General features: G+C 41.4%; 1 protein-coding gene across 3 annotated transcripts in view; it reads right to left on the bottom strand.

Moving 5' to 3' along the window:
* spg11 (SPG11 vesicle trafficking associated, spatacsin) overlaps positions 1-26304 on the bottom strand; it is an 89859-nt gene that overhangs the window by 51316 nt on the left and 12239 nt on the right. For 2 of the 3 annotated variants that reach the window (XM_014123970.3, XM_014123972.3), the window contains exons 9-16: positions 25379-25534; positions 23815-23993; positions 23230-23406; positions 19151-19222; positions 18772-18899; positions 18254-18429; positions 13394-13607; positions 2507-2710 (exon numbers count right to left, since the gene is read on the bottom strand). In XM_014123970.3, the coding sequence (XP_013979445.3) occupies positions 2507-2710; positions 13394-13607; positions 18254-18429; positions 18772-18899; positions 19151-19222; positions 23230-23406; positions 23815-23993; positions 25379-25534 (1306 nt within the window). The remainder of the gene's footprint in view (positions 1-2506; positions 2711-13393; positions 13608-18253; positions 18430-18771; positions 18900-19150; positions 19223-23229; positions 23407-23814; positions 23994-25378; positions 25535-26304) is intronic. The other variant, XM_014123971.3, reaches the window with a different exon arrangement.

The raw sequence follows: 26304 nt of genomic DNA, 5'->3' as shown, positions 1-26304 counted from the left end.
ACGACATGGGGATTTTGTCTCCGATCTCAAAAACATGTCTGGGACAGCTAAATTGGGGCCAAAATCGTGCAGTGCACGCCTGGCTTTAGTCGCACAAGTTTACATCTAGCTAAGGAGTTTTGTGCTTGAAGGTGCAGTATTTCTTAAAGGTATTGTAGCATCTATTTCTCAATTCCACATGTTGAATGAAAAACTTCATAAACAGCGGGATACATTTGTGAGAATGGGGTGGGCGAATTGAGAATCTACCCACATTTCATCTTACCCTCCAAAAGCAGTGTATGCAGCCGGCTATACACTCGTATCCCCCATGTACCGGTTCGTACTGAAAACATTCTCTCCTTAACTCGATTTAATAGCATAGAGGCGAAGAAAAAAAAAAAGAGGAAAATATGCATACTTTCCCCATTTTCCACCACCATGCTAGAATGGCTAATGCTAATTCCTGATGTTGTACCCTACGAGTGTATAGCCAGCTGCATACACTGCCTTTGTACAGTAAGATGAAACGACTCAATATCGCCATCTGCCTGTCTTTGGGCTAGTAGGCTAGAGGTAGGGATTAGGGATACAGGCAGTGTGATGATGAAGTAGTCCTACAGCAAGAAGTAAACATTTTTTCCCCCAACTAAGTAATCATTAATGATTTGCATTATCTCAATTATCTTTCAGTCACTGCTACAATGCACATAAACTCAGCAAAAAAAGAAAACGTGCCTTTTTCAGGACCCTGTCTTTCAAAGATAATTCATAAAAATCCAAATAACTTCACAGATCTTCATTGTAAAGGGTTTAAACACTGTTTCCCATGCTTGTTCAATAAACAATTAATGAACATGCACCTGTGGAACGGTCGTTAAGACACTAACAGCATACAGACAGTAGGCAATTAAAAACTTAGGACACTAAGGAGGCCTTTCTATTGATGGTCGGATTTGCATTTATATTTGAAGGAATGAGCGTTACGCTTAGGCCTGTACTCTGGAGTGGGATCGATTTGGAGGTGGAGGGTCCGTCATGGTCTGGGGCGGTGTGTCACAGCATCATCGGACTGAGCTTGTTGTCATTGCAGGCAATCTCAGCGTTGTGCGTTACAGGGAAGACATCCTCCTCCCTCATGTGGTACCCTTCCTGCAGGCTCATCTTGACATGACCCTCCAGCATGACAATCCCACCAGCCATACTGCTCGTTCTGTGCGTGATTTCCTGCAAGACAGGAATGTCAGTGTTCTGCCATGGCGAGCGAAGAGCCCGGATCTCAATCCCATTGAGCACGTCTGGGACCTGTTGGATCGGAGGGTGAGGGATAGGGACATTCCCCCCCAGAAATGTCCGGGAACTTGGTGGAAGAGTGGGGTAACATCTCACAGCAAGAACTGGCAAATCTGGTACAGTCCATGAGGAGGAGATGCACTGCAGTACTTAATGCAGCTGGTGGCCACAACAGATACTGACTGTTGATTTTGACTCCCCCCTTTGTTCAGGCACACATTATTCAATTTCTGTGGAACTTGTTCTGTTTATGTCTCAGTTGTTGAATCTTATGTTCATACAAATATACGCAGTTGACAGAAAATAAACGCAGTTGACAGTGAGAGGACGTTTCTTTTTTTTGCTGAGTTTATGTTATAGCCTACAATTGTTGTCTTTGAAGCCAAAAACAGGACATGTATATTTTTAGGAAATGCTCTAAATAGCAAGTTGTTCAGTTGTGTTTATTTTCATACCAATACATTAAACCAAAATTGCACTAACTTACTGGGCGAATTAATGAAAATATCAATTACAGCTATTACAAACTATGGTTTTAATATCAATAAAATAGCTTTTGTTTTCGAATGGTCACCAAATAGGTCTCCCCCACCTCCCAATTCAACTAACCCCTGGCTATCAGATAACAACAATGCCGACATCATATTCAAAGCAATCGGCGCACTGCCTAAACAGCTGACCGGCAAAACAAACTGGCACACTCTCTGCTTTCTAAAAGTGAGAGAAAAGGAGCCCAGGCTGAGCAATGTTCCCCATGGTCCTAAAGCCAGCCAAGCAATACTCTAAACAGCCGTTGCATGTTAAATTGGGATTGGAATGATTTTTTCTACAAAAAATGGACTACTCAACTGACGCCCGCACCTGTGCCGCAGCAAGGCAAATTGGTGCTGTGACGTTGTCGCGGCAATGGCAAAATGTCATGTAGCGACAAATTAAGGAGCCAATAGTGATTCTCACTGAAAAATTGTTGTCAGCACCGACTGCGCGAATACTGCATTTACAATGGCCTCCTATCCAGACCAGCGTGTCACAGCTCTCCGTCGCTGTGAGTCGAGTGACTCGGGTCACCCAGGCTATCGTAGCAATTCTCACTGAAACATTTTTGGAAACACTGAACACATCAGCAAGTGGCCACTCGGGAGAAAGGGCTCAGGGGCCAAGTGTCCGGTTTGAGATTCAGTCATAGCCTCCTCCTAGCGAATAGTCATGAAATATTGATTGTCCCTTTCCTCACCTGTTGTGCTCCAGGTAGGTGTAGAGCAGGTAGCGAAGGCCGTTGTCCAGGCAGTGGTGGATGAAGCGTGTGTGTAAGTCGTGTCCTTGAGGGGAGCGGTACTGGGGCATGGGTGGGCTGGCCTGCATCACCCCACCTGCCTGGCCCAGCCTCCACAACAGATGCTCAAAATCAGCCATCTCGGCCTGGATGAACACTCCTCTCCTGCAAAGAGAGTGGTGGGTGATGGAGGTTAGCAGCTAACATAGCTTTCATACATATCTAGTGTAATATACCATGTATGACTATTCATAACATGTATTCAGCAGTGTAGGGTGCAATAACAGTTTGGCCACAAGAGGCCGAAACTTGCCTACATTTTTTGCTGTGAGGTTGCTTCTCTGCTTCTACTACGGTGGGCTCGCAAGTAAGCCTACTAATCCAGAACGAAGCAGCTCAATATAATACATTTTTTATCTTTATTTTTGAGGTCTTGGCTCCAGTTTTTCTCCTACTAAACATACAGTGCCTTCAGAAAGTATTCATACCCCTTGACTTATTGCACATTTTGTTGTGTTACAGCCTGAATTCAAAATTAATTACATTTAGTTTTTTTCTAACTCATCTACACACAATACCCCATAATGACAAAGTGAAAACATGTTTATAGATTTTTTTTGCAATTTTATTAAAACATTTGATAAAGAAATCTAATTTACATAAAGTAGTCACACCCCTGCGACAATACATGTTAGAATGACATTTGGAAGTGATTACAGCTGTGAGTCTTTCTGGTTAAGTCTCTAAAGCCTTGTTCACATTGGCAGTTTGAAGTGACTCAAATCTAAACGTTTTGCATAACTGATTCAAATCTGTTCTTTTTCCTGCAGTCTGAACAACCAAAAAGCACATGGAATCTGATATTTCAATCCTCATTTCAGATCACTTTTGTAGGTGGTTTGAAGTGAAATCTGATTCCTAGCCATGCAACTAGTATCTGAACAGTCAAATCTGATTTATTTGCCCTGAAGTGTTTTTTTTTAGACGGTTTCTTGTCATATGTTGTTGGTTGCTAGGTACTCTATTGACAGTTTGACAATATCATGTGGTAGCTAATTAGCTTGTTAATTGTTTAGAAACAAATGAGTGAATGTGCCAGAAAGCTGAACAGCCACCTAACTAGCTAGGTGACTGCTGTGGCTAGCCAAAAAGGACTCACTTTGAAAGTTGGATCATCTTATCCTTTGAGGCTTTAAAAGTGTTCTTACATTATGGGCCCCGTGTGGCTCAGTTGGTAGAGCATGGTGTTTGCAACGCCAGGTTTGTGGGTTCGATTCCCACGGGGGACCAGTACGGAGAAAACATTTTATGAAATGTATGCATTCACTACTGTAAGTCGCTCTGGACAAGAGCGTCTGCTAAATGACTAAAATGTAAACGTAATGATTTTGAACATTGAAAACAACTGGCAAACGTTCATGGCAGGCATTGATGTCACCTAAGCTTGCTACATAACTTCTAAGTGATAAGAACCACGAGCACCACCACCAATCAACCTACATCCCTGTGCACACACCTGTTGTCACTATGACAACTAAGGTAGCCATGTCAGCAAATGACTGCTGTCTGAACATACACAAATCTGATTTGGTCACTTGTAACTTGCTGTTTGGACAGGCAGTATTCCAAAACGAATTTGAAAAACTAAACTGATTTGAGCATTAAGGCCTGCAATGTGAACAAGGTTTAAGAGCTTGGCACACCTGTAATGTACAATATTTGCACATTATAACTCTGTCAAGTTGGTTGTTGATCAGTGCTAGACAGCAATTCTCAAGGTTTGCAAAAGATTTCCAAGCCGATTTAAAAGAAAACTATAACTAGAATACTCAGGAACATTCAATGTCATCTTGGTAAACAACTCCAGTGTACAGTCGCAGCCAAAAGTTTTGAGAATGACAGAAATATTCATTTCCACAAGGTTTGCTGCTTCAGTGTCTTTAGATATTTTTGTAAGATGTTACTACGGAATACTGAAGTAGAATTACAAGCATTTCATAAGTGTCAAAAGCTTTTATTGACAATTACATGAAGTTGATGCAAAGAGTCAATATTTGCAGTGTTGACCCTTCTTTTTCAAGACCTCTGCAATCCGCCCTGGCATGCTGTCAATTAACTTCTGGGTCACATCCTGACTGATGGCTGCCCATTCTTGCATAATCAATGCTTGGAGTTTGTCAGAATTTGTGGGTTTTTGTTTGTCCACCCGCCTCTTGAGGATTGACCACAAGTTCTCAATGGGATTAAGGTCTGGGGAGTTTCCTGGCCATGGACCCAAAATATCGATGTTTTGTTCCCTGAGCCACTTAGTTATCACTTTTGCTTTATGGCAAGGTGCTCCATCATCCTGGAAAAGGCATTGTTCATCACCAAACTGTTCCTGGATGGTTGGGATAAGTTGCTCTTGGAGGATGTGTTGGTACCCTTCTTTATTCATGGCTGTGTTCTTAGGCAAAATTGTGAGAGAGCCCACTCCCGTGGCTGAGAAGCAACCCCACACATAAATGGTCTCAGGATGCTTTACTGTTGGCATGACACAGGACTGATGCTAGCGATCACCTTGTCTTCTCCGGACAAGCTTTTTTTCGGATGCCCCAAACAATCGGATTGGGGATTCATCAGAGAAAATGACTTTAACCCAGTCCTCAGCAGTCCAATCCCTGTACCTTTTGCAGAATATCAGTCTGTCCCTGATGTTTTTCCTGGAGAGAAGTGGCTTCTTTGCTGCCCTTCTTGACACCAGGCCATCCTCCAAAAGTTGTCGTCTCACTGTGCGTGCAGACGCACTCACACCTGCCTGCTGCCATTCTTGAGCAAGCTCTGTACTGGTGGTAAGCCCCGATCCCGCAGCTGAATCAACTTTAGGAGACGGTCCTGGCGCTTGCTGGACTTTCTTGGGTGCCCTGAAGCCTTCTTCATAACAATTGAACCACTCTCCTTGAAGTTCTTGATGATCTGATAAATGGTTGATTTAGGTGCAATCTTACTGGCAGCAATATCCTTGCCTGTGAAGCCCTTTTTGTGCAATGATGACGGCACGTGTTTCCTTGCAGGTAACCATGGTTGACAGAGGAAGAACAATGATTCCAAGCACCACCCTCCTTTTGAAGCTTCCAGTCTGTTATTTGAACTCAATCAGCATGACAGAGTGATCTCCAGCCTTGTCCTCGTCAACACTCACACCTGTGTTAACGAGAGAATCACTGATATGATGTCAACTGGTCCTTTTGTGGCAGGGCTGAAATGCAGTGGAAATGTTTTTTGGGGGCGATTAATTGCAATTCATCTGATCACTCATAACATTCTGGAGTATATGCAAATTGCCATCATACAAACTGAGGCAGCAGACTTTGTGAAAATTAATATTTGTGTCATTCTCAAAACTTTTGGCCACGACTGTATATTTGGCCTTCTGTTTTAGGTTATTTTCCTGCTGAAAGGTGAATTTGTCTGCCAGTGTCTGTTGGATAGCAGACTGAACCAGGTTTTCCTCTAGGGTTTACTTTTTTTTTTTAAACGACCCAGTCCTTGCCGATCACAAGCATACCCATAACATGATGCAGCCACCACCATCCTTGAAAATATGAATAGTAGTACTCAGTGATGTGTTGTGTTGGATTTGCCTCAAACATAACACTTTCTATTCAGGACATGAAGTTCATTTCTTTGCCAATTATTTAGCAGTTTTACTTGAGTGCCTTGTTGCAAACAGGATGCATGTTTTGGATCATTTTTACTCTGCACAGGCTTCCTTCTTTCACTCTACCATTTATGTCAGTATTGTGGAGTAACTACAATGTTGTTGCTCCATCCTCAGTTCTCTCATATCACACTCACTAAACTCTGTAAATGTTTTAAAGTGACCATTGGCCTCATGGTGAAATCCCTGAGCTGTTTCCTTCCTCTCTGGCTGTATTTATACACCATCCAAAGTGTAATTAATAACGTCACAATGCTCAAAGGGATATTTAATGTCTATCCTGGCTTTTGGGCCTGAGTAACAGGGAGTTTACTTTGGGCACATTAGTCAGACGGAAATTCAGAAAAAAGGACCCTAACCCTGACAAGTTTTAATAACGTCACAATGCTCAAAGGGATATTTAATGTCTGCTTTTTTCCCCTTCCGATCTACCAATAGGTGCCCTTCTTTGCGAGGCATTAGAAAACCTCCCTGGTCTTTGTGGTTGAATCTATGTTTGAAATTCACTGCTCGACCGACTGAGTAACCTTACAGATAGAATTGCCAACAGACTCTAGGAGTTATATTATGTAGCTAATTGATTGGGAACATGTGTAATTGCAATACGACTTTAAACCGGACATGGTTGTTCTGTCAAAAAAAGCTAGCCACAGATTTTGTTCACTTAAAATGTTAGGTCTTGTTGGTTAGCTAGCTAAAGATATACAAAACAATCAACATATAATATTAATTCCAGACAGCTACCCAGCTAACGTCCTGAGGGAAAATGGTAAGGGACCAACAGGGAACGTTGTAAGGTGTTGGGTAAGCATATGTTGGAGTGGCAGCACACTTGACCAAAACCAGGCACAGTCATCAAGTTACTTTATGTTCATTGTCAAAATTCCTGAAAGATGTTTGGCTGTTCGAATCCACATGCACTTATTTTCATACATGGAAAGCAGGTATTCAACATTCCAGTTCTGGAACATTGTTCTTCAATTTGAAAGACTAGTGATTTTTGTCTGTACACACATAACTAGAGATTTTGGTCTTTATGTTGGAACATTCGAGGACTTGGTTCTTTGCACTGGACAGAACTAACTATGCAAGGTGGATTCCAATCCACATTTGAGACATGAAAGCTCTACAGCTAACATTATAAAAATTCTCAGACATCCTGGTCCTGCCAAAAACACAAAACGGGTTCTAATGCATGCCACTTGACCAAGCCCATGTGCAAAACCATTAGCTGGTAAAAGGAACACGGGAAACCCTCTAAAAGGAACAGAGAACCCCACTGCCTTCTGGAGATGGATGGTAGCAGGACATTCTACTGGTTGATTTTGAATCCCAGCTTTTGAATGTAGTGTCCCCTTTTAACACAAAACCTCCAACACGAGCAAAGTTCATCACACCAGACATCAAATGGCCAGCTTGTGCAACAATCTCAAGTAAGGGGATTCCATTCCTGGTTTTGGATACATGCAATTGTGCAAGCAAAGATTTCATTACCATTGAGAAACTCGGCACTTCTCAAGGAAGTCATTGTGGATAGGAACACATCCATCCACCAGAGCATTAAGAGGGAAAATGTACCACTGTTTGTTTAAAAATGTTAAGGCAAGCACAGTCACAAAAGAGAAAGTTAATATCAGCATTAAAATGTGATTGTACACTTTTCAATTTTACATAGCGAGCAAGTTTCGAGATGGAAACCTTTATCTCATGAAAATAACCCATGTCCTCCAATCCTTAAAAATACCGGAACGCTTAACCTGCCAATCAAAAAATCTGATCTGCTACGCCTGACTGCTGTAGACTCCTTCCCACCACGCCCTCTTCTTCTGATGTCAAAATCATTGACACATTTGGCGAATATGGCAGTAGTATCTTCCTGCCTTGGGTAGAGCACCAGTTGAAAAACTGCAATAGAATCAATAGTGTGGGACACTCAATGAGAGAAAAGTGAGGGAAAGGCATCAGATAGAAATTACATGGAAGCTTTCTAACTTTCTCAGAAATCCTACTAACAAACAGGGGCTTTTGAAAATGTTGACACATATGGTGTATGGGAATGAATTTGAAGAAGGAAAATATCTGTTACAACTGATAAGTCTGTGGTGCTAAAGAGGTCTCTGACATCAATGCCATAATGTGACCATGAAGAGTGAGACACTAGAGCAGGGGTGTCCAAACCTGTTCCTGGAGAGCTATCATCCTGTAGGTTCACTCCAACCCACCTGATTCTAATAATTAGCTGATTGATCAGCTGAACCAGGTTAGTTACAACTGGGGTTGGAGCGAAAACATACAGGAAGATAGCTCTCCAGGAACAGGGTTGGACACCCCTGCACTAAAGTATGCCTTCATCTTAAAGATGCCCTTCAAAAGGGTGCACAGACCATTATCATTTCAACAGTGGATACAGATCTCATTGCTGGGCTGTTCTTCTATCTTACCAAGGATTATCCAACCAAAAAGCTGTGGGTTGCTTTTGGTATGGCTAAAAAATAACAGGAGATTTGCATCAATACCATCTGCGAAAAGCTTGGAATGCACAAGAGTTTGGCTTTGCCAGGCTTCCATGCAGTTTCATGGAAAGGGCAAAAGGGCAGCATGGAGAGCATTGAAGTCATTTCTAGAGGTGACTGACGCCTTTGTTTTCATGGCAGCTGAACCATTTCAAACATTTGATCTGGATTCTTTCACATTGGTTGACAGATAGACCTATGTTCTCTATGACAAGGTCCCATGTGGTTCAGTTGGCAGAGCATGGCGCTAGTTACGCCAGGCTTGTGGGTTCGATTCCCATGAGGGACCAGTATGAAAATGTATGCAGTTGCTCTGGAAAGGGGCGTCTGGTAAATTACTAAAATGTTTTGATTTATTAGCCAGTGGCGACAGCTAGTCTTACTGGGGTCCGACATTACAGACAAAATACTTTACAATTTAAAACAACATGTAGTGCGTGTGTGTGCATCTATCAGTTACACATACATGTCAGTTCATACACACAACAAGTAGTTCACATGGGGGAGAGGCATTGTGCCATGAGGTGTTTATTTATTTTATTTTTTAAACCAGGTTTGCTGTTCACTTGCGCTATATAAGATGAAAGGGAGTTCCACACACTCATGGCTCTATATAATACTGTACGTTTCCTTGAATTTTTCTGGACCTGGGGACTGTGAAAAGACCCCTGGTGGTATTTTTGGTGAGGTAATTGGGTGTGTGTATGTCAGTGCTGTGTGTACATTGACTATGCAAACTATTTCCAACACATGAATGTTTCCTATAAAAACAAGTGACAGAGTCAGTCTTTTCTCAACTCTCAGCCAAGAGAGACTGGCATGCATAGTATTAATATTAGCCCTCTGATTACAATGAAGAGCAAGATGTGCCTCTATGTTCTTGGCCAGCGGCAGCTTTTTTATTTAACTAGGCAAGTCAGTTTAGAACAAATTCTTATTTACAACGACGGTCTACCCCAGCCAAACCCTAACCCGGACGACGCTGGGCCAATTGGGACTCCCAATCACGGCCGTTTGTGATACAGCATGGAATCGAACTTGGGTCTGTAGAGACGCCTCAAGCAAGGAGATGCAATGCCTTAGACTGCTGCGTCTCGGGAGCTTAACTAGGTCTTACTTCGCAGCACCTGACCCATTATGACTGGAAAATAATCAAGATAAAATAAAACTAGAGCCTGCAGGACTTGCTTTATGGAGTGTTGTATCAAAAAAGCAGAGCATCTCTTTATTACAGACAGATCACTCCCCATCGTTACAACCATTGAATCTATATGTTTTGACCATGACAGTTTACAATCTAAAGTAACACCAAGTAATTTAGTCTCCTCAACTTGTTCAACATCCACACCATTCAATAGCAGATTCAGCTGAGGTCTAGAACTTAGGGAATAACTTGTACCAAAAGTTCAGGACCAGTTTAATATTGACTACCCATTTCAAAACAGACTGCAACTCTTTGTTAAGGGTTTCAGTGAATTAATTAGCTGTGGTTGCTGATGCGTATATGGTTGAATCATTAGCATCAGTGGCAGGTCATTGATAAAAATAGAAAAGAGTAGAGGACCTAGAGAGCTGCCCTGTGGTACACCACACTTTACAAGTTTGACATTAGAGAAGCATCCATGAAAGAAAACCCTCTGAGTTATATTAGAGATATAGATATATTAGAGATATAGATATATATATATATATATATATATATATATATATATATATATATATATATATATATATATATATACACACACACATATCAGGATGTGATAATCTATCACATTTATATAAGTATTCAGTCCCTTTACGCAAAACTTTGTTGAAGCATCTTTGGAAGCAATTACAGCCTCGAGTCTTCTTAGGTATGACGCCACTAGCTTGGCACGCCAGTATTTGGGGAGTTTCTCCCATTCTTCTCTGCAGATGCTCTCAAGCGCGTCCGGTTGGATGGGGAGCGTTGCTGCACAGCTATTTTCAGGTCATTCCAGAGATGTTCGATAGTCTGGGCTCTGGCTGGGACGCTTAAGGACATTCAGAGACTTGTCTCGAAGCCACTCCTACGTTGTCTTGGCTGTGTGCTTAGGATCATTGTCCTGTTGGAAGGTGAACCTTCACCCCAGTCTGAGGTCCTGAGTGCTCTGGAGCAGGTTTTCATCAAGGATGTTGCCACCATCATGCCTCACCGTAGGGATGGTGAACTCAGGCCAAAGAGTTCAATCTTGGTTTCATCAGACCAAAGAATCTTGTTTCCCATGGTCTGAGAGTCTTTAGGTGCCTTTTGGCGAACTACAAGCAGGCTGTCATGTGCCTTTTACTGAGGAGTGGCTTCCGTCTGGCCACTCTACCGTAAAGGCCTGATTGGTGGAGTGCTGCAGAGATGGTTGTCCTTCTGGAAGGTTCTCCCATCTCCGCAGAGGAACTCTGCAGCTCTGTCAGAGTGATCATCTGGTTCTTGGTCACTTCCCTGACCAAGGCCCTTCTCCCCCAATTGCTCAACTTGGCCGAAAGCCAGCTCAAGTAAGAGTCTTGGTTGTTCCAAACTTCTTCCATTTAAGAATGATGGAGGCCACTGGGTTCTTGGGGACCTCCAATGCTGCAGAAATGTTTTGGTACTGTTCCCCAGATCTGTGCCTCTACACAATCCTGTCTCGGAGCTCTAGGGACAATTCCTTCGACCTCATGGCTTGGTTTTTGCTCTGACATGCACTGTCAACTGTGGGACCTTATATAGCCTTTCCAAATCATGTCCAATCATTTGAATTTACCACAGGTGGACTGCAATGAAGTTGAAGAAACATCAAGGATGATCAATGGAAAAAGTACACCTGAGCTCAATTTCGAGTCTCATAGCAAAGGGTCTGAATATTTATGTAAATAAGGTCTTTTTTTATATTTAATACATTTTCTAAAAACATATATTCGCTTTGTCATTATGGGGTATTGTGTGTAGATTGCTGAATATTTTTTTATGGCCATTTCAGAATAAGGCTGTAATGTAACAAAATGTGATAAAGGTCAAGGGGTCTGAATACTTTCTGAAAGCACTGTATATTTACATTTACATTTTTAGTCATTTAGCAGACGCTCTTATCCAGAGCATACATTTCATAAATTTTTTCTCCGTACTGGTCCCCCGTGGGAATCGAACCCACAACCCTGGCATTGCAAACACCATGCTCAACCAACTGAGCCACACGGGACTATATCATTGATCTTGGCTTCATAATATAGTTTCTTTTTCTTTTTATTGAGTTTAGTCACATAATTTCTCAATTTGCAGTAAGTCAGATTTCCAGCCAGATTCATTAGACACTCGTTGTGCCCCATCTCTTTCAACTATACAGTTTTTCAATTCCTCATCAATCCACGAAGTCTTAACAGTTCTAACAGTCAGTTTTTTAACAGTTGCATGTTTATCAAAAATTGGAATAAGAAATGTCATATATTCATGAAGTGCAGCGTCTGGAAGCACTTTATTAATCACATCAGACCTAAAAGTGTTTTTAACATCATCCACATAAGAGTCACAGCAAAATCTTTTGTATGATCTCATACACTATTTAAGGCCCAGCATTTGGAACTTTGTCTTTCCTGGATATAGCCACTATATTGTGATCCCTGCATCCAATGGGTATGGATACAACTTTAGAACAACGTTTTACAGTATTAGTACAAACGTGATCAATACATATGAATTATATTTTTCCTGTAGTGTTTGTAAACACCCTGGTAGGTTGATTAATAACCTGAACCAGATTATAGGCACTGGTTACAGTAAAGAAGCTCCTCTTGAGCGGACAGCATGTTGAAAACCAGTTAATATTCAGGTCTCCAAGAAACTAGACCTCGCTGTTTACATCACATACACTAATCAAGAATTTCACACATATTATTTAGATACTGACTGTTAGCACTTGGTGGCCTATATCAAGTCTGTGCAAAGCTGTCATCAAGGCAAAAGGTGGCTATTTGAAGAATCTCAAATATAAAATATATTTAGATTTGTTTATTAACACTTTTTGGGTTACTACATGATTCCTTATGTGTTATTTCATAGTTTTGATGTCTTCACTATTATTCTACAATGTAGAAAATAGTAAAAATAAAGAAAAACCCTTGAATGAGTAGGTGTTGTAAAACTTTTGACCGGTAGTGTACATTCTGTACATGTCTTATGATAGACTTATGCAAACACATTTTCTAATAACTTCAATACATTTAGTTGATTTCACAAACATTTTTAAAAATTCTAGTAATCAACCAAGCTTCGGTGTACAGTGCAACACTAGTGCCTACAAAATATCTGTTGTAAATTATCTTAACTCACCATCACTTCGTGTCGACGAGTTTGTGTCTGGTAAAACGTTTTTACATGAATGCGCATCGGGCACAAAGTTTGCCTAAGAATTTGTTCTTAACTGACTTGCCTAGTTAAATAAAGGTTAAATAAAAATAAATACAAAAAAGTGCACTGTACCCAGTATAAGCCACGCCCACGAAGACGTAACCCGGGCGAAGTGCCGTGTTTGTAAGGAGTCTTACGATACCATCCTATTTTACATGCATCCACGAGAGATGAACAGATAGTTAACACTTTACTGTCCTCAAACAGGACAAAGCTGATCCCAGAATACGGTCTACCTGGCCAACATGTAGAGGATGTGGTTCCTCATGTGGGCGCTACACCGGGTGTTGTTGTTGACCACCTCTGCCGTGAGGGCGGGCCACTGGGGGGCGCTGCAAGGGTCACCGTTCTGGGCGGCCAGGCTCTCAATCCACTCGGTTACCCTCCGCTGGTCGTGGTGGGAGGTGAGGTATGACCACAGGACCCCCGGGTCACAGGAACTGACAACTGCTGGTCAAACATAAACACAGGTTGAATCGACCAAAATAGTGTCAACTGTTCATTTAACTGCTCAATACAGTATTGAATATGAAGAAAAACTTTATATTTCTTACAGTGGGGGAAAAAAGTATTTGATCCCCTGCTGATTTTGTACGTTTGCCCACTTACAAAGAAATGATCAGTCTATAATTTTAATGGTAGGTTTATTTGAACAGTGAGAGACAGAATAACAACAAAAACATCCAGAAAAACTCATGTCAGAAATGTTAGAAATTGATTTGCATTTTAATGAGGGAAATAAGTATTTGACCCCCTCTCAATCAGAAAGATTTCTGGCTCCCAGGTGTCTTTTATACAGGTAACGAGCTGAGATTAGGAGCACACTCTTAAAGGGAGTGCTCCTAATCTCAGCTTGTTACCTGTAAAAAAGACACCTGTCCACAGAAGCAATCAATCAATCAATCAGATTCCAAACTCTCCACCATGGCCAAGACCAAAGAGCTCTCCAAGGATGTCAGGAACAAGATTGTAGACCTACACAAGGCTGGAATGGGCTACACGACCATCGCCAAGCAGCTTGGTGAGAAGGTGACAACATTTGGTGCGATTATTCGCAGATGGAAGAAACACAAAAGAACTGTCAATATCCCTCAGCCTGGGGCTCCATGCAAGATCTCACCTCGTGGAGTTACAACGATCATGAGAACGGTGAGGAATCAGCCCAGAACTACACGGGAGGATCTTGTCAATGATCTCAAGGCAGCTGCGACCATAGTCACCAAGAAAACAATTGGTAACACACTACGCCGTGAAGGACTGAAATCCTGCAGCGCTCGCAAGGTCCCCTGCTCAAGAATACATATACATGCCGTCTGAAGTTTGCCAATGAACATCTGAATGATTCAGAGGACAACTGGTGTTGTGGTCAGATGAGACCAAAATGGAGCTCTTTGACATCAACTCAACTCGCCGTGTTTGGAGGAGGAGGAATGCTGCCTATGACCCCAAGAACAACATCCCCACCGTCAAACATGGAGGTGGAAACATTATGCTTTGGGGGTGTTTTTCTGCTAAGGGGGCAGGACAACTTCACCGCATCAAAGGGACGATGGACGGGGCCATGTACCGTCAAATCTTGGGTGAGAACATCCTTCCCTCAGCCAGAACATTGAAAATGGGTCGTGGATGGGTATTTCAGTATGAAAATGACCCAAAACACACGGCCAAGACAACAAACGAGTGGCTCAAGAAGAAGCACATTAAGGTCCTGGAGTGGCCTAGCCAGTCTCCAGACCTTAATCCCATAGAAAATCTGTGGAGAGAGCTGAAGGTTCGAGTTGCCAAACGTCAGCCTCAAAACCTTAATGACTTGGAGAATATCTGCAAAGAGGAGTGGGACAAAATCCCTCCTGAGATGTGTGCAAACCTGGTGGCCAACTACAAGAAACGTCTGACCTCTGTGATTGCCAACAAGGGTTTTGCCACCAAGTATTAAGTCATGTTTTGCAGAGGGGTCAAATACTTATTTCCCTCATTAAAATGCAAATCAATTTGTAACATTTTGTACATGCGTTTTTATGGATTTTTTTGTTGTTATTCTCTCTCACTGTTCAAATAAACCTACCATTAAAATTATAGACTGATCATTTCTTTGTCAGTGGGCAAACGTACAAAATCAGCAGATGATCAAATACTTTTTTCCCTCACTGTAGTTGCTTTCAGTTGTTTCCCGCTGTTTCAATTGACAGGTCATGTCATGTTGCACACGCTGCTATTATGTTGCTCAATTTGCGGTAGCATGGTAATTTATGAGGGAGACAACACCAAATGTTAGACTCCAACTGTTGATGGCTTTCCATACAAGGCAAAAAAAAATGCTGGTTAAATGACAGTAGCAGCAAAGAGAAGTGATAGATTTGTATAAAACCTCTGGTAGCAGACAGTGTATGTCAATATGGATTTTTGGACAATATTGCATTTTCCATCATCACATGCATTTTTTTTTTAACATCAATGTTTGGGGGGAAAAAAGTGACAGCCCTAGCATGAACAGGACTTATGCCGCATTCACAACCTATCAGAGGAGCGACTTGTCAACTCGGAACAACAACTTGGGATCATTCACTTGCTAACTAGCTACGTCAACCATAAATTAAAAGTACATCTATTACATTTTGGGATAAATAACGTTTTGCTGTTGTCCTTCAAGGAATAATACACCCAAAAACCACAAATTCCTATGATTTACCGGGTTAAATAATACTAACATGTGAGAACAATCTTTTTTATAATAGAGCTCATCCTAAAAATATGAAATTAGTTAACATTTTCTACCTCTGGTTTGTTGGCCATTCCAATTGGGGATATTAATGGGGAAAGAATGTTTTGGGATATATGCCGAGAATAAGGTATGAGGTTAACACGGGCTTAGAAGATCTTATACGTTTTGTTCTATGAGATAACATCAGTCAGTTAACATTACCTTTATGAATTATGAAGCCTTTATCTGCTTTATCTGCTTGTGTTGATTACTGTACAGAAATGCTTAAAAAAAAGTGATGTTAGCTGATGAAGATTAGCTCGTAGGACAAAGCATACAAGATCTCCACTGAAACAAATTGTCACTCTTCCGGTCTGTGTAAGTGGGCATTGCCTCTCATGTGAGCATGCTCTCTCGCATTTATAGCAACCAGCAGGCAGAGACAACAGCTTCAGGCAATTTGAAAACTAGCACAGACCTCAAACAAAGTTGTTTTTATGCTAATCTACTTCTTGGAAAGATGTCAGTTTGGGCTCAGAATGCTCGGCTTGTCATCAGATTTGCCCAAAATGTACAACCGTTACTGTGTGTGTGGAGAAATCTGTAATATTCTGTAAAATCTTATCGCTCTCACACAGCCTCAAGCCCCCCCAAGACTATAAGATGTCTCTGATAATACCAAAGTCAATATCAGCATGTGAAGTAGGTAGCTAGCTGTAAAATCTCCAATACAACCTGCACTATCAATTTAGGAGTCTACAATCTCACCATGTTCAAACTGCAGGTCGTGTGGCTCAGTGGAGTCTGATGTTGATATGGCAACGCAACAGCCCCACAGGCACAGTGCGGCCACGGCCACGCGCCACACACACACACACACACACACACACACACACACACACACACACACACACACACACACACACACACCCCCCCCCCCCCCCCCCCCCCCCGGCAAGGGGGAGAGTATACATTTGTGTTGAGTGATGGTAGTTGAAGGAAAAATGGAGTTGAATAATTTGGTCCACTGTTCAGTTTGAGCACATCTTAGCGAAATATATACTTTGTCATGGCGATATATAGACGGGTGTCCACTACCATTCAAAAGTTTGGGGTCACTTATAAATGTCCTTGTTTTCCATGAAAACACACATGAAATGAATGAATAGGAAATATAGTCAAGACGTTGACAAGTTTATAAATAATGATTTTTAATTGAATAATAATTGTGTCCTTCAAACTTTGCTTTCGTCAAAGAATCCTCCATTTGCAGCAATAACAGCCTTGCAGACCTTTGGCATTCTAGTTGTCAATTTGTCGAGGTAATCTGAAGAGATTTCACCCCATGCTTCCTGAAACACCTCCACAAGTTGCATTGGCTTGATGGGCACTTCTTATGTACCATACGGTCAAGCTGCTCCCACAACAGCTCAATAGGGTTGAGAACCGGTGACTGGGCTGGCCACTCCATTACAGACAGAATACCAGCTGACTGCTTCTTCCCTAAATAGTTATTGCATAGTTTGGAGCTGTGCTTTGGGTCATTGTCCTGTTGTAGGAGGAAATAGGCTCCAATTAAGAGCCGTCCACAGGGTATGGCATGGAGTTGCAAAATGGAGTGATAGCCTTCCTTCTTCAAGATCCCTTTTACCCTTTACAAATCTCCCACTTTACCACCAAAGCACCCCCAGACTATCACATTGCCTCCACCATTAACAATGTATTTCTGATCAATTTTATGTTATTTTAAAATGGACAAAAAAACGTGCTTTTCTTTCAAAAACAAGGACATTTCTAAGTGACCTCAAACTTTTGAACGGTAGTGTATGTGTTCTCGACAAGTATGCCCATACCATGTAATCAAATCAGATTTTATTGGTCACATACACATATTTTGCAGATTTTATTGCGGGTGAAGCGAAATGCTTGTGCAAAGTTGCTTAGGAGCTAGAAGCTGAGCTTATATGGTGATCGGGAGTGCAGGTATTTTTTATTTTTAAGTGTTATGAAAATGTGATCATTTGGAATTCTCATGATGAATTTATCATGATGACGTGGCACAACACGATTTCCTGATTGCAGACAGACCACTTAGAAGTTAAATCATGGTGAAAATAAATGTTTTACCCAGTCATAGAACATAGACTATCACCAAATTGACAGGAGTTTAATTATAGGAGTGGATTATCTGTTTAAGTGCCGAAAATGCTGTCACCATAGTAATTTCTGTGGTAGGTGAAGTCAGAGTTCAGCATGACGGGAAAGTCGGGGTCCATAGATGATACGAGTTTCCAACTTGTATTTACCACTTGAAAGCTGAATGTTTTTCCAAGTCGGGATCTCATACTTACAATTACTCATATAGGGTGTGAATGAAGGGTTAAGAGAGTCCTACCCGAGTCTTGTAGGCGTGACAGCAGGATGGCTCTCTGGGTGTTGTGGTCCCAATGTCTGACCCAGTCCAGACGCAGCGAACTCCACAGTGTCTGTTCTGACTGGGAGCCTCTCTGGTCTACCAGCTCCTCCAGCAGGCTCTTAGACTCTGGGTCTGTCTGGGCCATCTGAGGAACCCTGAGAGAAAGCAGTACACAGTACAGTATGCTACATTGAAACAGGAAGTGATTGCCATAGAGCAAGACTAAAGATAAATGATTGAGCAAAAAAAAAAAAAATGTTTACTGCTAACATGTTAAAATGTCATGTAAGCAGAGAAAAACAACTACTGGCATCCAGGGCCATGTTCATTAGGACACACAAGTACAGGTAGTCCCTCCCTTTTTATGTGTTTTCTTCTGTTTGGTGACTAAAGAACACGACCCAGGTGGATACAGTGTAAGAACTCCTGACAGGAGAAAAGTACATGAAGTTAAACTGAAAAACCAAATGCAGTAAATAGTCTGTTTTATCTCGTACCGTTGTCTGCCCACAGGGTCTGTGCAGCGCGTCTCAGGCACCGCACACAAAGCCTCAATCTGTTTGATGAATTCCACCCTCTGTGTCTCTTCATCAGACAAATAGCTCTGCTTTGACAACTCCTCCACCTGCACACAGTAATTGAAAACCCCCAAAATCTTAATCAGACTCAGTAATAACGCCGTTGAGGCTGGCAAAAGGTAATGAGTTCAAAAGGTAATGTTCATAAAGAGATGTTGATAAGGACTATGTTTTTAAACTCAATGCAGTGTACCCCCTTGTCTGGCTGGAATGAGTTTTTAAAAACAGTCAAATCATCCAAATAATGAAAGCCAATGTTAGATGCGATCATTGCATTTACTCAAAATGCTGGTCTTACCACAAAGTCCCTTAGGTCCCGGTCATCTGTGTAGAGGCATATGTTATACAGTTGCTTCTTTACGTTGAAACCCTGAAAACAGAGAACGCTGACGTTTTTTTATCCACAGTAAAACAACATAAAAACAAGAAGACTCCTGTTTCAGTTGCATGAGAAATTACCATTTAGTCATGGAGGACACACCAACATTCCTGCTCGGTCATGGGGTGTGAGTGAGATGCTAACATCATCCCTGTTTTCGCAGACTCTGGGCACATTGAATAGCAAAGCTCTGTCTATGTCTTGTGGGTTATGTAAAATAATCATGCAGTGTAACCACTGTCAAGTAATCTTATATGATTGAGTAATTGGTTGATTATATTATAGTGTCATGCATCTTCATGATGCCCAGCCCACATGGGCTTATAAGACACCGTATTTGCTGTATCTAAAGAAAATGATCATACTTATATATGCACACAAGTACATACATACATACATACAGTTGCAGACAAATATATTGGCACACTTGCATTAAAAAAGAAATCCCACATCTCTTCTAAAACAAGATGAAATTGAAAAAACTTTGGATTTTCAACACTGCAGAACCAATTCTATTTTAAGTTTAACAGTTTTATAAAAAATTATAAAGACAAATGGCATGGACAGAATTATTGGTACCCCGGAGCTAGTACAGTACTCGTTTTATCTAGTGATGATAAAATGTCTTGGTTTGAGGTGTTAGACTGATGTCACATCTATGCTAATATAGTAAAAAAATTACTAGCTAGCTTTCCAACAACTGCAACGATGTATTTGAGACAACAAGTGCTCATTGTGCAAATGTATTTATGTTTTCAATAAACATTGGAAACGAAATATAGTTTACATGTTGCCAACAATATAAGCCAACCCCATAGCTGCGCACGCGTCGGTTTTGTTGCTAAACAAACAACCAGTCCATAGCCGCTCTTCTTTATTTATGGCATTGAACCTACCTAATTCAATTGCCAGAAGCAGTATCCCAGTTCTCAAAAAGGTTCTTTGATTTCTTGTCAGGTGACATAGGGTTCTGGATCATAGGTGCTTTGATCTGGTTACAATTTCTGAGTTTAGGTTTTAGCCATATATAAGTTGACAATTTCTCTTTGTAGCTTAGGGTTAACTTTTTTTTGATCATGTAGACATTGCATCGTAACTTGTGTCTAAATATGTTATAGATCAGCTTCCTTAAATATGTCTTTGAGTTCTTTTGTCCAAGGGTAATTGTGAGATTTATCCAAGTTGAAAACCTTTTTTAGGGGTTCACAGCAAAGCTGTTGTTATTCTTAGATTACAAATAAATATATTTGACATAGTCAAATAACTCAAACATAGCTTGGTACCTTTTTTTCTAATTTGGCACACAGAAACTAGAGGCCATGAATAACTTGGTGAAAAAGAATGGGATGATTGGCCTATAGGTGGCTCTGTTATAAGCAATCTCACTTAAACCCTCCTATTCACCGCCCTGTTTGACCTAGAGACTTGAAATTTTGTATGCAAGTGTCTTTTCTAATGCTGACCACATTTCATAAGGTCTATCAGGAAAGATTCTCCTCCATCTTGGAAAAACGTATTATCATGAACGATAAGTAACAGGTCATGGTACATCTCTTAACTTAGTTTGAGAAAAGCCAAGGGATTGGCTAAGAGATGGCTGAGTTGAAAAATCCAAATCGGATTTTATGTGTCAATTTACACCACTGGAAATCCACTCCATGGTGGCCTATCAACTTGAAACTTGTCATCGCTATCATGGACATCCCTAAGATGAAGCCCACTGAATATGGTATTGATATATAAAAAAATAAGGAAACTATTAACAACGAATTACTGCATATGTAACGCTAATGCTAAAAATGTACATTTACATTTAAGTCATTTAGCAGACGCTCTTATCCAGAGCGACTTACAAATTGGTGCATTCACCTTATGATATCCAGTGGAACAACCACTTTACAATAGTGCATCTAAATCTTTTAACCTCTATGGGCTAGGTGGGACGCTTGCGTCCCACCTACGTAACAGCCACTGCCAGCCTGTGGCTCGATTTTCAAAACCTTAAAAATCCTATTACTTCAATTTCTCAAACATATGACTATTTATATGACTATTTATATATATATATATATATATATATATATATATATATATATGACTATTTATATGACTATCTATAATTCTTAAAATAATTGTTATGCTTTTTGTGAACGTTTATCGTGAGTAATTTAGTAAAATGTTAGCAAATTCCCCGGAAGTTTGCGGGGGGTATGCTAGTTCTGAACGTCACATGCTAATGTAAAAAGCTGGTTTTTGATATAAATATGAACTTGATTGAACAAAACATGCATGTATTGTATAACATAATGTCCTAGGGTTGTCATCTGATGAAGATCATCAAAGGTGAGTGCTGCATTTAGCTGTCTTCTGGGTTTTGGTGACATTATATGCTGGCTTGAAAAATGGGTGTCTGATTATTTCTGGCTTGGTACTCTGCTGACATAATCTAATGTTTTGCTTTCGTTGTAAAGCCTTTTTGAAATCGGACAGTGTGGTTAGATTAACGAGAGTCTTGTCTTTAAATGGCTGTAAAATAGTCATATGTTTGAGAAATTGAAGTAATAGGATTTTTAAGGTTTTGAAAATCGCGCCACAGGATAGCAGTGGCTGTTACGTAGGTGGGACGAATTCGTCCCGCCTAGCCTAGAGAGGTTAAGGGGGGGGGGGGGGGGGGGGGGGGTTAGAAGGATTACTTTATCCTATCCTAGGTATTCCTTAAAGAGGTGGGGTTTCAGGTGTCTCCGGAAGGTGGTGATTGACTCCGCTGTCCTGACGTCGTGAGGGAGCTTGTTCCACCATTGGGGTGCCAGAGCAGCGAACAGTTTTGACTGGGCTGAGCGGGAACTGTGCTTCCTCAGAGGTAGGGGGGCCAGCAGGCCAGAGGTGGATGAACGCAGTGCCCTTGTTTGGGTGTAGGGCCTGATCAGAGCCTGAAGGTATGGAGGTGCCGTTCCCTTCACAGCTCCGTAGGCAATCACCATGGTCTTGTAGCGGATGCGAGCTTCAACTGGAAGCCAGTGGAGAGAGCGGAGGAGCAATCATGTTCTCCTCATGAACCAGACATCAGATTCACTCCACATGTTGTATTTAGACTTATGATTGAGAATAAAGGAAGATTGTTCCTACATGATAGAGTGCTTGCTTTGCTATTCAACTGATCTTGTGTCCTTTCTATCATCCTCTGAACCCCGTTCATTGCTGCTCGCTGCTATATTGTTTATTTAGTTTTTTTTAATACTGTTACCATTGTTCATCATTGTCTAACTACGAATATGCTGAGTCATATTGTTTAACCATCTCCATATTGTAAAATGTCTGACTACATAGAGTTGGTCCTCTGTATCTCAGTTCGTAGAGTATGGTGGTGGCAACGCCAGGATGGTAGGTTCAATTCCCAGGACCACCCATAAGTAAAACGAATGCATGCATGACTGGAAGTGCCTTTGAATAAAAGCGTGTGCTAAATGACATATAGAGTGAGGTCCTAAAATGATTGACACCCTTGATAAAGATTACCCCAGAGGTAAGACTTGGTGGAAGCCCTTTTGGCAGCCATTACAGCTGTGAATCATTTAGAATAAGATTCTACCAACTTTGCACAACTCTAAGGGCAACCAACAGTGGGGTCTAAAAGTATTGACACCCTTGACAAAGATGGGCAAAAATGACTGTGTAAAATAAATTCAAATACTGGGCTATTATATTGTATGCTACATTTTTTGGGGAAATTCAATTATTTTATACTAATACAATTGCTCAAAGAAAGAGATTTTGTTAGCAAGTAATATTTTTTTCTCTCAAAAAGGTAGAAAATTATTGACACCACAGTTTTCAATACTCTTCGATACCTCACCTTGTGAGGATAACGGCAATGAGCTTTTTTCTAAAAGGTTTTATGAGTTGGAGAACGCATTCGGAGGGATCTTAGACCATTCCTCCATACAGAATCCTTCCAGAATGGATTAGTAAAAGCAAACCGAACATAGCCATAGTCTCACCATGTTCCTGAGCAGTGCAGTGGCCTGCTCCAGGTCTCTGTGTGTGAGGCAGTTGAAGGCCAGACGCAGCCCCGTACTCCTCAACTCCTCCAGCCGCTGATCTGGCCTGTTCTGGCTCCTCAGGTAGGCCTGGGCCCGGGGAATCTGCTTGGTCAGCACTGCCCGCTCGACCACCTCCTTAACACACACACAGTATCAGAAATCGGATATCTGGTCATTACTGTAGATAATGATGTAATTATAGCCAATTGGGGAGAACCATTCTAGTGCAAAATGGCTTTTGTGGATGAGAAGAGTTACCCTAGCACAATGTCAAGCGCTTTGAGGCCTATGGTTAAAAAGCGTGACATAAATTCATGCCATTATCATGATTACCCATCCAGGATGTCGCTGAGGATTCATGCCCACTCTGCTCCCTGTGTGTGTGTGTGTGTGTGTGTGTGTGTGTGTGTGTGTGTGTGTGTGTGTGTGTGTGTGTGTGTGTGTGTGTGTGTGTGTGTGTGTGATTGTGACAGCAAAACAATTAATTTGAGTCGAAGAAATGACAATAAAGTAACTATTCTGAAAGCTTCACTGTGTTTTTACCTCAGAAGAGAGGGAACTCCAGTCATCATTCTCCACCTCCTCAGGTACAGGTATGGGGGATGGGACAAGGGTGGAAGTGTCACCACCTGTTGGCCAGGGAAACCTCTTCATGAAGGTGCGCAGATCCGAGACGTAACTATCCAAGATCTCCACACACTCCTGCAAGTTCTCATCCAGCTCTGTGTAGAAAGAAATTAGAGAATAGGGAGAAACCTCTGTGTTATTGAAAGTTTGAAACACCCACCATCCTCAGACCTTATCATGATTCAACATAGACCATACAAACTCAAGTTTGGTCCTGATCTCCTAATAACATCAGTACAAATCTCTGATGAAGGCCTATTGAGACTGAAATATAAGATCTGTTACATTTATGGAGCAGTAAGGTCACCAGTGTGCTGGAGTTTAATGATCTATAGACTTTTCTGCACTGAACAAAAATATAAACGCAACATGTAAAGTATTAGTCCCATGTCTCATGAGCTGCAATAAAAGATCCCAAAAATGTGACACACAGCACAATGCCACATATGCCTCAAGGGAGCGTGCAATTGGCTTGCTGACTGCAGGAACGTCCATCAGAGCTGTAGCCAGAGAATTTAATGTTCATTTCTCTACCATAAGCCGCCTTCAATGTCGTTTTAGAGAATTTGGCAATACGTCCAACCGTCCTCACAACCACAGACCACGTGTAACCATGCCAGCCCAAGACCTCCACATCCTGTTTCTTCACCTGCGTAATCGTCTGAGACCAGCCACCCGGAGAGCTAATGAAACTGAGGAGTATTTCTGTCTGTAATAATGCCCTTTTGTGGGTAAAAACCTATTCTGATTGGCTGGGCTCCCAAGTGGGGGGGCATATGCCCTCCCAGGCTCACCCACAGCTGCGCCCCTGCCCAGTCATGTGAAATCCATAGATTACGGCCTAATGAATTAATTTCAATTCACTGATTTCCTTATATAAACTGTAACTCAGTAAAATCTTTGCATGTGGAAGCAAACTAAATTCTAATGTCAACTGGATTTTTTGTTATATAGTTGGCAACTAAGCAGGTTGATGCAATCTCCCTCAGATGTTTTCGTGCCAGCCATGGCTAATTGCTTGAGATAGCAGACTTTTTTATTTTAAAGTGAGTGGATTTCAAATTGTATTGATTTCATTTCAGAGAGGTGAGAAACAGAGGGGGAAATGGATCAGGCATAGTAGTGTGAAGGGTTTGAAGCCCAGTCTCCAGAGTTGTAGTACATGAGCCTAGAGCCGGGAGGGTTACCGCTCAACCATGACTCTGCTCAGTGAGGCAGCACTCCTAATGAATCATGCTTACAGCAACTGGATTCTGTAGCTAAGCAGGTTGATGCAGTGTCCCCTCAAAAATCTTAAAGGGATTGTTCACAGTTTTAAAACATTTTTAAAAATGTACATGTTGTCATTTTATCCCAAAGGTTTTTTGAAAGTTTGTTAGCAACCTCCAGAATCTACTGGTGTGTGTAGCAATGGACATGGATTTAACCTACAAGCAGTGCATTCAAAAGCATGGGGAACGCGGCGAGAGAAGTGTCTTACCCTCTGTGGCAGAGAGGACGGCCCTGACTTGTGAGTTGAGGAAGGCCAGGGTGATGCTGAGCAGCTGTTCTGAAAATTGTCGGCTCTGGGCCTCAGTATGATTGTCTCTGATGGCACAACGCAGAAGGTCCAGAGCCGGACACAGATCCTGGACATCTACAGGAACAGAGAGAAACACTCATAATGTTATATCTGGAGTAGGATGAAGTTGCCTCTAGAAGCGGATCTTTATTCAGTTTTGCATGTTCCCCACTAATGGTTAAGGTTAGGATTGGGGGAGTGGAAGCTGATCCTAGATCTGTACCTAGGTCATATGTGTAGGGCAGTGGAGGAAGAAACGGGGGAAATTTAGCCATTGTAATGGCTGTGTTTACTACCGTTCTATTCATTACATTCTGGTAATTACAATTACCCATTGAAGGCAACCATGCATTTTTTTTTTTACATATACACTTCAGAAATATTAATATGAAGCTCATAATACACTACGGAGGTTGAACACGTTTATTCTAGTCAGTAGGAGAAAACATCAACCACACACACACAAACAAATTAAATGCATGGGGGCGCATGCACACAATTTCAATTACTAGGCTGTGATGAGACTACAATGAGGCATCATGTGAGAAGGCAATTACTATTAGGAGCGGTAATTCTAGCTGACATCGCATGAGGTATCTTACGGTATAGTCCCCTTCCTTTCTCTCTCACACAAACTGTATGCTCACACATACTAGTAGGGCTGGGCGATATGGCCAAAATATTATATCATGGTATTTTTTCAAATTTTTGACGGTATTTTATGTTTTTGATTAACAAAAGTTCTACATTTGCTTTATGAGTAGTGTATGACCCTAGGATGGCAACACATATTCTAAATTATTTCAAAATGGGTCTTTCTCCATTCTGATTGTTTTATACTGTTC

The sequence above is a fragment of the Salmo salar genome, chromosome 10, assembly GCF_965601325.2.
Source record: "Salmo salar chromosome 10, fSalSal1, whole genome shotgun sequence".
Lineage (NCBI taxonomy): Eukaryota > Metazoa > Chordata > Actinopteri > Salmoniformes > Salmonidae > Salmo > Salmo salar.
Note: the sequence above shows the minus strand (reverse complement) of the source record. Positions and strands in the feature narration are given on the sequence as shown.